The following is a 12,500-nucleotide window of genomic DNA, read 5'->3' on the forward strand; positions in this document are numbered from 1 at the left end:
CAGAAAGCAGAGAGAGAGATACCAGAGAACCAGGAATGAGTACGTCAGGGTGAGAAGAGAAGCAGAGAAAAGTTTTGAAAATGATATAGCAAACAAAGCCAAGACCGAACCAAAGCTACTCCACAGTCACATCAGAAGGAAAACAACAGTGAAAGAACAGGTATTGAAACTTAGAACAGGCGAGGACAGGTATACAGAGAATGACAGAGAGGTGTGTGAAGAACTCAACAAGAGGTTCCAGGAGGTCTTCACAATAGAACAAGGTGAGGTCACTGTGCTAGGAGAAAGGGAGGTAAACCAGGCGGCCTTGGAAGAGTTCGAAATTACGAGAGAGGAGGTCAAGAGACACCTGCTGGATCTGGATGTTAGAAAGGCTGTTGGTCCAGACAGGATCTCACCATGGGTACTGAAAGAGTGTGCAGAGGCACTTTGCTTGCCACTCTCCATAGTGTATAGTAAGTCACTGGAGACGGGAGACCTACCAGAAATATGGAAGACGGCAAATGTGGTCCCAATATACAAAAAGAGCGACAGGCAAGAGGCACTGAACTACAGGCCAGTGTCCTTGACTTGTATACCATGCAAGGTGATGGAGAAGATCGTGAGAAAAAACCTGGTAACACATCTGGAGAGAAGGGACTTCGTGACAAATCGCCAACATGAGTTCAGGGAGGGTAAATCTTGCTTGACTGGCTTAATATAATTCTACGACCAGGTGACAAAGATTAAGCAAGAAAGAGAGGGCTGGGCGGACTGCATTTTCTTGGATTGTCGGAAAGCCTTTGACACAGTACCGCATAAGAGGCTGGTACATAAGCTGGAGAGACAGGCAGGTGTAGCTGGTAAGGTGCTCCAGTGGATAAGGGAGTATCTAAGCAATAGGAAGCAGAGAGTTACGGTGAGGGGTGAGACCTCCGATTGGCGTGAAGTCACCAGTGGAGTCCCACAGGGCTCTGTACTCGGTCCTATCTTGTTTCTGATATATGTAAATGATCTCCCAGAGGGTATCGATTCATTTCTCTCAATGTTTGCGGACGATACTAAAATTATGAGAAGGATTAAAACAGAAGAGGAATGTTTGAGGCTTCAAGAAGACCTAGACAAGCTGAAGGAATGGTCGAACAAATGGTTGTTAGAGTTTAACCCAAGCAAATGTAATGTAACGAAGATAGGTGTAGGGAGCAGGAGGCCAGATACAAGGTATCATCTGGGAGAGGAAATTCTTCAGGAGTCAGAGAAGGAAAAAGACTTGGGGGTTGATATGACGCCAGACCTGTCTCCTGCAGCACATATCAAGCGGATAACATCAGCGGCATATGCCAGGCTGGCCAACATACGAACGGCATTCAGAAACTTGTGTAAAGAATCATTCAGAACTTTGTATACCACATATGTTAGGCCAATCCTGGAGTATGCAGCCCCAGCATGGAGTCCATATCTAGTCAAGGATAAGACTAAACTAGAAAAGGTTCAAAGGTTTGCCACCAGATTAGTACCCGAGCTGAGAGGTATGAGCTACGAGGAGAGACTACGGGAATTAAACCTCACTTCGCTGGAAGACAGAAGAGTTAGGGGGGGACATGATCACCACATTCAAGATTCTGAAGGGAATTGATAGGATAGATAAAGACAGTCTATTTAACACAAGGGGAACACGCACAAGGGGACACAGGTGGAAACTGAGTGCCCAAATGAGCCACAGAGATATTAGAAAGAACTTTTTTAGTGTCAGAGTGGTTGACAAATGGAATGCATTCGGAAGTGATGTGGTGGAGGCTGACTCCATACACAGTTTCAAGTGTAGATATGATAGAGCCCGATAGGCTCAGGAATCTGTACACCTGTTGATTGACGGTTGAGAGGCGGGACCAAAGAGCCAGAGCTCAACCCCCGCAAACACAACTAGGTGAGTACAACTAGGTGAGTACACACACACACACACACACACACACACACACACACACACACACGCACGCACACACACACACACACACACACACACACACACACACACACACACACACACACACACACACACACACACACACACACAGGAAGCAGCTCCGTAACAGCCGTCTAACTCCCAGGTACCTATTTACTGCTACGTAACAGGGGCATTCAGGGTGAAAGAAACTTTGCCCATTTGTTTCTGCCTGGTCCGGGAATCGAACCCGGGGCCGCAGAATTATGAGTCCTGCGCGCTGTCCACTCAGCTACCAGACCCCGATATGTGTGTGTGTGTGTGTGTGTGTGTGTGTGTGTGTGTGTGTGTGTGTGTGTGTACTCACCTATATGTACTCACCTATATGTGCTTGCAGGATCGAGCATTGACTCTTGGATCCCGCCTTTCTAGCTATCGGTTGTTTACAGCAATGACTCCTGTCCCATTTCCCTATCATACCTAGTTTTAAAAGTATGAATAGTATTTGCTTCCACAACCTGTTCCCCAAGTGCATTCCATTTTTCTACTACTCTCACGCTAAAAGAAAACTTCCTAACATCTCTGTGACTCATCTGAGTTTCCAGTTTCCACCCATGTCCCCTCGTTCTGTTATTATTACGTGTGAACATTTCATCTATTTCCACTTTATCAATTCCCCTGAGTATTTTATATGTCCCTATCATATCTCCTCTCTCCCTTCTTTTCTCTAGTGTCGTTAGGTTCAGTTCCTTCAGCCGCTCTTCATATCCCATCCCTCGTAACTCTGGGACAAGCCTCGTCGCAAACCTCTGAACCTTCTCCAGTTTCTTTATGTGTTTCTTCAGGTGGGGGCTCCATGATGGCGCGGCATACTCTAAGACGGGTCTCACGTAGGCAGTGTAAAGTGCCCTAAAAGCTTCCTCATTTAGGTTTCTGAATGAAGTTCTAATTTTCGCCAGTGTAGAGTACGCTGCTGTCGTTATCCTATTTATATGTGCCTCAGGAGTTAGATTAGGTGTCACATCCACTCCCAGGTCTCTTTCTCGAATCGTTACAGGTAGGCTGTTCCCCTTCATTGTGTACTGTCCCTTTGGTCTCCTGTCACCTGATCCCATTTCCATAACTTTACATTTACTGGTGTTAAACTCCAGTAGCCATTTCCCTGACCATCTCTGCAGCTTGTTTAAGTCCTCTTGGAGGATCCTACAATCCTCGTCTGTCACAACTCTTCTCATTAATTTTGCGTCATCTGCAAACATTGACATGTATGATTCCACTCCTGTAAACATATCATTTACGTAAATTAGAAAGAGGATTGGTCCCAGCACCGATCCTTGAGGTACTCCACTTGTTACTGTTCGCCAGTCCGACTTTTCGCCCCTTACCATTACCCTCTGGCTCCTTCCTGTTAGGTAGTTCTTCACCCATACTAGGGCCTTTCCGCTTACTCCTGCCTGCCTCTCAAGTTTGTATAGCAGTCTCATGTGCGGTACCGTATCAAAGGCCTTTTGGCAGTCAAGAAATATGCAGTCTGCCCAGCCTTCTCTGTCCTGCCTTATCCTTGTTACTTTATCATAGAATTCTAAAAGGTTTGTTAGGCATGATTTCCCTGTCCAGAACCCATGTTGGTGCTTGTTTACAAACCCAATGCTCTCCAGGTGTTCAACAAGTCTTAGCCTAATTATTCTTTCAAGTATTTTGCAGGGGATGCTTGTCAGTGATACGGGTCTGTAGTTAAGGGCCTCCTCCCTATCACCTTTTTTGAAAATCGGTACGACATTTGCCTCCTTCCAGCAACTGGGCAATTCTCCCGACATAAGTGACTCATTAAAGATCATTGCCAGAGGCACGCTGAGAGCCTGCGCTGCCTCTTTAAGTATCCACGGTGATACTTTGTCTGGTCCAACAGCTTTATTTGCATCCAGTGTTGTCAACTGTTTCATTACATCCTCTGCTGTCACCTCTATATCTGATAGTCTTTCATCTTGGGTAATCTCTTCTAACAAAGGGAGCTGCTCAGGCTCGGTTGTGAACACTCCATGGAATTTTGCATTCAGTACCTCGCAGATTTCCTTGTCGCTTTCTGTATATGCCCCTTCTGTTTTCCTCAGTCTTGTCACTTGGTCATTTACCGACATCTTCCTTCTTATATGGCTATGTAGTAATTTTGGTTGCTTTTTCGCTTTGACTGCAATATCATTCTCATAATTTCTTTCCGACACTCGTCTTATGTTAATGTAATCATTCCTAGCTCTGTTACATCTAATCCTGTTGTCCTCTGTCCTTTGTCTTCTGTACTTCCTCCACTCCCTCCTGCTTCTCACCTTTGCTTCCTGACACTGTCTATTAAACCATGGGTTATTATATTCCCTCCTGCTTTTTTCCTTTATTGTTGGAATAAATCTATCTTCATCCTCCTTGCATTTCAATATGACTTGGTTCATCATACCTTGCACTGTTTTTCCTCTAAGTTCTTCCTCCCACTGCACTTCTCCCAGGTAGTCCCTTATCCTTCTGTAGTCCCCTTTTCTGTAATCAAGTCTCCTTTCCCGGACCTCTTGTCCTTTGGTCACAATTTTAAACTCCATCATGTAGTCAAAGGCTAGGACACAATGGTCACTAGCTCCTAGTGGTATTTCATGTTCCAACTGCTCGATGTCTTCTACATTCTGAGTGATAATGAGATCTAATAGGCTGGGCGTATCCCCTCCTCTTTCCCTAGTATCTTCTTCCACATGCTGTGTTAGGAAATTCCTGTCAATAACGTCTACCAGCTTCGCTCCCCAGGTCTCTTCCCCGCCATGGGGATTCCTCGTTTCCCAATCTATCTCTCCGTGATTTAGGTCCCCCATGACCAGCAGCTTCGCTCTCATTCTATGCGCTAAAGTTGCTGCCCTCTGCAGTTCATCCATACATGTCTTGTTGCTGTCCTCGTACTCCTGCCTGGGCCTTCTACTGTTTGGTGGGGGATTGTAGAGTATCAAGATTACAATCTTCTTCCCATCCACTGTCAGAGTTCCATGTATGAAGCTCGTGCTTTCATTGGTACCCGGATTTTCCAGCTCATCAAACTTCCATTTCCGCTTTATTAGTAGTGCCACTCCTCCTCCCTGTCTCTGTGTCCTTTCTTTTCTTATCACCTGGTACCCCTCTGGAAAGATTGCATCCGAGATCATACCATTTATTTTAGTTTCCACTATTGCCACTATGTCTGGGTCTGCCTCACTAACTCTTTCTTTTATCTCTTCTGCTTTATTGGCTACCCCATCAGCATTGGTGTACCAAACCTTGAGACTCTTCTTGGAAACTCGGGTGTCAGAGTTCCCCCTTTCACCAGGGGTCTGGGGGGAACTGGGGGGTGTCTGGGGGGCAAGTGGGGGCTGTGGGGGTGAGTGGGGGGGTGCTAGGGGGGGTGCCTGGGAGTGCCTGGTAGGCGAATGGGGTCTGGGCATCTAGGGGGGTAGGAAGGGCATAATGGGTCTGAAAGTTAGGGGTCTGAATAGCATAGGGGGGCTGAGAAATAGAGTGAGACTGAGAGTCAGATAGAGGTTGAGAGGTTTGTGTGTGTATGTGTGTGTGTGTGTGTGTGTGTGTGTGTGTGTGTGTGTGTGTGTGTGTGTGTGTGTGTGTGTGTGTGTGTGTGTGTGTGTGTGTGTGTGTGTGTGTGTGTGTGTGTGTGTGTGTGTGTGTGTGTGTGTGTGTGTGTGTGTGTGTGTGTGTACTCACCTAGTTGTGCTTGCGGGGGTTGAGCTCTGGCTCAACTGTCAATTAACTGTGTACAGATTCCTGAGCCTACTGGGCTCTGACATGTCTAAATTTGAAACTGTGTATTTGAAACTGACTCCTGTCCATACACAGGAGTCAGCCTCCACCACATCACTACCTAGTGCATTCTATCTGTTAACTACTCTGACACTGAAAAAGTTCCTTGTAACGTCCTTATGGCTCATTCGGGTACTCAGTTTCCACCTGTGTCCCCTTGTTCGCGTCCCACCCGTGTTAAACAGTTTATCTTTATCTACCCTGTCAATTCCTCTAAGAATTTTGTAGATATTGATCATGTCTCCCCTTACTTCTCTGTCTTCCAGTGTCGTTAGGTGCATTTCACGCAGCCTTTCCTCGTAATTCATGCCTCTTAGTTTTGGGACTAGCCTAGTGGCATACCTCTGAACTTTTTCAAGCTTCGTCTTGTGCTTGACAAGTTACGGGCTCCTTGCTGGGGCCGCATACTCTAGGATTGGTCTTACATATGTGGTATACAAGGTTCTGAAGGATTCCTTACACAGGTTCCTGAAGGCAGTTATGATGTTAGCCAGCCTCGCATACGCCGCAGACGTTATTCTCTTGACGTGGGCTCCAAGAGACAGGTTTGATGTGATATCAACTCCTAGTTCTTTCTCTCTGTCCGTTTCATGAAGGACTTCATCTCCCATTTTGTATCCTGTGTCTGGCCTCCTGTTTCCACTGCCTAGTTTCATTACCTTACATTTACTTGGGTTGAACCTTAGTAGCCATTTGTTGGACCATTCATCCAGTCTGTCTATGTAATCTTGTAGCCTCATACTATCTTCCTCCGTCTTAATCCTTCTCGTAATTTTTTCATCATCAGCAAATAATGAGAGGAACGATTCTATACCTTCTGGTAGATCATTTACATGTATCAGAAACAGTATGGGTCCAAGGACTGAACCCTGCGGGACTCCACTTGTGACGTCTCGCCAGTCTGAGACCTCACCCCTCACAGTGACTCGCTGTCTTATGTTACTTGGGTACTCCCTTATCCAATGGCGTACCTTCCCTTTCACTCCTGTCTATCTCCAGCGTTAGCACTAGTCTCTGGTGTGGCACTGTGTCAAAGGCTTTCTGGTAATCCAAAAATATACAGTCTGCCCACCCCTCTCTTTCTTGCCTGATTCTTGTTGCCTAATCGTAGAATTTAATTAATTCTGTGAAGCATGACCTGCCATCCCTGAAACCATGTTGGTGTTGTGTCACAAAGTTCCTTTTCTCCAGATGTTCCACTAACTTTTTTCGCACAATTTTCTCCAATAACTTGCATGGTATGCAAGTTAGGGACACTGGCCTGTGGTTCAGTGATTCCTTTCTATCCCCCTTCTTGTATACCGGGACTATGTTTGCCATCTTAAAAATTTTTGGCAGTTCACCTGTTACCAATGATTTGTTATACACCATGGAGAGTGGCAGGCACAGTGCTTCTGCTCCCTCCTTTATTATCCATGGCGATATTTCATCCAGGCCTTTAGCCTTTGTCACATCCAACTCTAGCAAAAGCTTCCTTACATCCCCACTGGCAATCTCAAATTCCTTTAGTGTTGCCTAGTTAACTATTCTTTCTCTTATCTCTGGAACTTCTCCTTGCTCTAATGTGAAAACTTCCCGGAATTTCTTATTGAGTTCCTCGCACACTTCCTTGTCGTTTGTAGTGAAGCTGTCTTCCCCTATCCACAGTTTCATTACCTGTTTCTTCACTCTTGTCTTTCTCCTGATGTGGCTATGCAGCAATTTAGGCTGAATCTTTGCCTTGCTTGCTATGTCGTTTTCATATTGCCCTTCTGCCTCTCTTCTCACCCTGACGTATTCATTCCTGGCGCTCTGGTATTCTTCTCTGCTTTCAAGTGTCCTGTTATTTCTATAGTTTCTCCATGCTCTTTTACTTTGTTGCTTAGCTAGCCTACATCTCTGATTAAACCATGGGTTTCTCATCTGCATTTCATTGTTTTCCTTTTGGACCGGGATAAACTTTTCTGCTGCGTCCTTACACTCCTGCGTGATGTAGTCCATCATGTCTTGGGCCGTCTTTCCCCTGAGCTCTGTTTCCCATGTTATATCCGTTAGGAATTTTCTCATCTCATAGTTTCCCTTACGGAATGTCATCATTTTGCTTTCACTTCCCTTTCTCGAGTACTTTAACCCTTTTTCGACCAGATACTCAAACGTCAGTACATTGTGATCACTCATTCCTACTGGGGCCTCGAAGTCAATTTCCCTTATGTCGGAGTCATTCAGAGTGAAGACTAGGTCGAGTCTCGCTGGTTCATCGTTTCCCCTCATTCTTGTGTGTGTGTGTGTGTGTGTGTGTGTGTGTGTGTGTGTGTGTGTGTGTGTGTGTGTGTGTGTGTGTGCGTGTGTGTGTGTGTGTGTGTGTGTGTGTGTGTGTGTGTGTGTGTGTGTGTGTGTGTGTGTGTGTGTGTGTGTGTGTGTGTGTGCGTGTGTGTGTGCGTGTGTGTGTGTGTGTGTGTGTGTGTGTGTGTGTGTGTGTGTGTGTGTGTGTGTGTGTGTGTGTGTGTGTGTGTGTGTGTGTGTGCGTGTGTGTGTGTGTGCGTGTGTGTGTGTGTGTGTGTGTGTGTGTGTGTGTGTGTGTGTGTGTGTGTGTGTGTGTGTGTGTGTGTGTGTGTGTGTGTGTGTGTGTGTGTGTGTGTGTGTGTGTGTGTGTACTCACCTAGTTGTGCTTGCGGGGGTTGAGCTCTGGCTCAACTGTCAATTAACTGTGTACAGATTCCTGAGCCTACTGGGCTCTGACATGTCTAAATTTGAAACTGTGTATTTGAAACTGACTCCTGTCCATACACAGGAGTCAGCCTCCACCACATCACTACCTAGTGCATTCTATCTGTTAACTACTCTGACACTGAAAAAGTTCCTTGTAACGTCCTTATGGCTCATTCGGGTACTCAGTTTCCACCTGTGTCCCCTTGTTCGCGTCCCACCCGTGTTAAACAGTTTATCTTTATCTACCCTGTCAATTCCTCTAAGAATTTTGTAGATATTGATCATGTCTCCCCTTACTTCTCTGTCTTCCAGTGTCGTTAGGTGCATTTCACGCAGCCTTTCCTCGTAATTCATGCCTCTTAGTTTTGGGACTAGCCTAGTGGCATACCTCTGAACTTTTTCAAGCTTCGTCTTGTGCTTGACAAGTTACGGGCTCCTTGCTGGGGCCGCATACTCTAGGATTGGTCTTACATATGTGGTATACAAGGTTCTGAAGGATTCCTTACACAGGTTCCTGAAGGCAGTTATGATGTTAGCCAGCCTCGCATACGCCGCAGACGTTATTCTCTTGACGTGGGCTCCAAGAGACAGGTTTGATGTGATATCAACTCCTAGTTCTTTCTCTCTGTCCGTTTCATGAAGGACTTCATCTCCCATTTTGTATCCTGTGTCTGGCCTCCTGTTTCCACTGCCTAGTTTCATTACCTTACATTTACTTGGGTTGAACCTTAGTAGCCATTTGTTGGACCATTCATCCAGTCTGTCTATGTAATCTTGTAGCCTCATACTATCTTCCTCCGTCTTAATCCTTCTCGTAATTTTTTCATCATCAGCAAATAATGAGAGGAACGATTCTATACCTTCTGGTAGATCATTTACATGTATCAGAAACAGTATGGGTCCAAGGACTGAACCCTGCGGGACTCCACTTGTGACGTCTCGCCAGTCTGAGACCTCACCCCTCACAGTGACTCGCTGTCTTATGTTACTTGGGTACTCCCTTATCCAATGGCGTACCTTCCCTTTCACTCCTGTCTATCTCCAGCGTTAGCACTAGTCTCTGGTGTGGCACTGTGTCAAAGGCTTTCTGGTAATCCAAAAATATACAGTCTGCCCACCCCTCTCTTTCTTGCCTGATTCTTGTTGCCTAATCGTAGAATTTAATTAATTCTGTGAAGCATGACCTGCCATCCCTGAAACCATGTTGGTGTTGTGTCACAAAGTTCCTTTTCTCCAGATGTTCCACTAACTTTTTTCGCACAATTTTCTCCAATAACTTGCATGGTATGCAAGTTAGGGACACTGGCCTGTGGTTCAGTGATTCCTTTCTATCCCCCTTCTTGTATACCGGGACTATGTTTGCCATCTTAAAAATTTTTGGCAGTTCACCTGTTACCAATGATTTGTTATACACCATGGAGAGTGGCAGGCACAGTGCTTCTGCTCCCTCCTTTATTATCCATGGCGATATTTCATCCAGGCCTTTAGCCTTTGTCACATCCAACTCTAGCAAAAGCTTCCTTACATCCCCACTGGCAATCTCAAATTCCTTTAGTGTTGCCTAGTTAACTATTCTTTCTCTTATCTCTGGAACTTCTCCTTGCTCTAATGTGAAAACTTCCCGGAATTTCTTATTGAGTTCCTCGCACACTTCCTTGTCGTTTGTAGTGAAGCTGTCTTCCCCTATCCACAGTTTCATTACCTGTTTCTTCACTCTTGTCTTTCTCCTGATGTGGCTATGCAGCAATTTAGGCTGAATCTTTGCCTTGCTTGCTATGTCGTTTTCATATTGCCCTTCTGCCTCTCTTCTCACCCTGACGTATTCATTCCTGGCGCTCTGGTATTCTTCTCTGCTTTCAAGTGTCCTGTTATTTCTATAGTTTCTCCATGCTCTTTTACTTTGCTGCTTAGCTAGCCTACATCTCTGATTAAACCATGGGTTTCTCATCTGCATTTCATTGTTTTCCTTTTGGACCGGGATAAACTTTTCTGCTGCGTCCTTACACTCCTGCGTGATGTAGTCCATCATGTCTTGGGCCGTCTTTCCCCTGAGCTCTGTTTCCCATGTTATATCCGTTAGGAATTTTCTCATCTCATAGTTTCCCTTACGGAATGTCATCATTTTGCTTTCACTTCCCTTTCTCGAGTACTTTAACCCTTTTTCGACCAGATACTCAAACGTCAGTACATTGTGATCACTCATTCCTACTGGGGCCTCGAAGTCAATTTCCCTTATGTCGGAGTCATTCAGAGTGAAGACTAGGTCGAGTCTCGCTGGTTCATCGTTTCCCCTCATTCTTGTGTGTGTGTGTGTGTGTGTGTGTGTGTGTGTGTGTGTGTGTGTGTGTGTGTGTGTGTGTGTGTGTGTGTGCGTGTGTGTGTGTGTGTGTGTGTGTGTGTGTGTGTGTGTGTGTGTGTGTGTGTGTGTGTGTGTGCGTGTGTGTGTGCGTGTGTGTGTGTGTGTGTGTGTGTGTGTGTGTGTGTGTGTGTGTGTGTGTGTGTGTGTGTGTGTGTGTGTGTGTGTGTGTGTGCGTGTGTGTGTGCGTGTGTGTGTGTGTGTGTGTGTGTGTGTGTGTGTGTGTGTGTGTGTGTGTGTGTGTGTGTGTGTGTGTGTGTGTGTGTGTGTGTGTGTGTGTGTGTACTCACCTATATGTGCTTGCAGGATCGAGCATTGACTCTTGGATCCCGCCTTTCTAGCTATCGGTTGTTTACAGCAATGACTCCTGTCCCATTTCCCTATCATACCTAGTTTTAAAAGTATGAATAGTATTTGCTTCCACAACCTGTTCCCCAAGTGCATTCCATTTTTCTACTACTCTCACGCTAAAAGAAAACTTCCTAACATCTCTGTGACTCATCTGAGTTTCCAGTTTCCACCCATGTCCCCTCGTTCTGTTATTATTACGTGTGAACATTTCATCTATTTCCACTTTGTCAATTCCCCTGAGTATTTTATATGTCCCTATCATATCTCCTCTCTCCCTTCTTTTCTCTAGTGTCGTTAGGTTCAGTTCCTTCAGCCGCTCTTCATATCCCATCCCTCGTAACTCTGGGACAAGCCTCGTCGCAAACCTCTGAACCTTCTCCAGTTTCTTTATGTGTTTCTTCAGGTGGGGGCTCCATGATGGCGCGGCATACTCTAAGACGGGTCTCACGTAGGCAGTGTAAAGTGCCCTAAAAGCTTCCTCATTTAGGTTTCTGAATGAAGTTCTAATTTTCGCCAGTGTAGAGTACGCTGCTGTCGTTATCCTATTTATATGTGCCTCAGGAGTTAGATTAGGTGTCACATCCACTCCCAGGTCTCTTTCTCGAATCGTTACAGGTAGGCTGTTCCCCTTCATTGTGTACTGTCCCTTTGGTCTCCTGTCACCTGATCCCATTTCCATAACTTTACATTTACTGGTGTTAAACTCCAGTAGCCATTTCCCTGACCATCTCTGCAGCCTGTTTAAGTCCTCTTGGAGGATCCTACAATCCTCGTCTGTCACAACTCTTCTCATTAATTTTGCGTCATCTGCAAACATTGACATGTATGATTCCACTCCTGTAAACATATCATTTACGTAAATTAGAAAGAGGATTGGTCCCAGCACCGATCCTTGAGGTACTCCACTTGTTACTGTTCGCCAGTCCGACTTTTCGCCCCTTACCATTACCCTCTGGCTCCTTCCTGTTAGGTAGTTCTTCACCCATACTAGGGCCTTTCCGCTTACTCCTGCCTGCCTCTCAAGTTTGTATAGCAGTCTCATGTGCGGTACCGTATCAAAGGCCTTTTGGCAGTCAAGAAATATGCAGTCTGCCCAGCCTTCTCTGTCCTGCCTTATCCTTGTTACTTTATCATAGAATTCTAAAAGGTTTGTTAGGCATGATTTCCCTGTCCAGAACCCATGTTGGTGCTTGTTTACAAACCCAATGCTCTCCAGGTGCTCAACAAGTCTTAGCCTAATTATTCTTTCAAGTATTTTGCAGGGGATGCTTGTCAGTGATACGGGTCTGTAGTTAAGTGCCTCCTCCCTATCACCTTTTTTGAAAATCGGTACGACATTTGCCTCCTTCCAGCAACTGGGCA

At 45.6% G+C, this 12,500-nt stretch overlaps 1 protein-coding gene across 1 annotated transcript in view; it reads right to left on the reverse strand.

The window, feature by feature from the left end:
• LOC138363145 (trichohyalin-like) overlaps positions 1 to 10,634 on the reverse strand; it is a 12,650-nt gene extending 2,016 nt beyond the window's left edge. The window contains exons 1-2 of the mRNA XM_069322140.1: positions 10,245 to 10,634; positions 7,511 to 7,870 (exon numbers count right to left, since the gene is read on the reverse strand). Coding sequence (XP_069178241.1) covers positions 7,511 to 7,870; positions 10,245 to 10,634 — 750 coding nt within the window. The remainder of the gene's footprint in view (positions 1 to 7,510; positions 7,871 to 10,244) is intronic.
• Between the last annotated feature and the right edge of the window lie 1,866 nt (positions 10,635 to 12,500).

This window comes from Procambarus clarkii, chromosome 10 (assembly GCF_040958095.1).
Source record: "Procambarus clarkii isolate CNS0578487 chromosome 10, FALCON_Pclarkii_2.0, whole genome shotgun sequence".
Taxonomy (NCBI): Eukaryota; Metazoa; Arthropoda; class Malacostraca; order Decapoda; family Cambaridae; genus Procambarus; species Procambarus clarkii.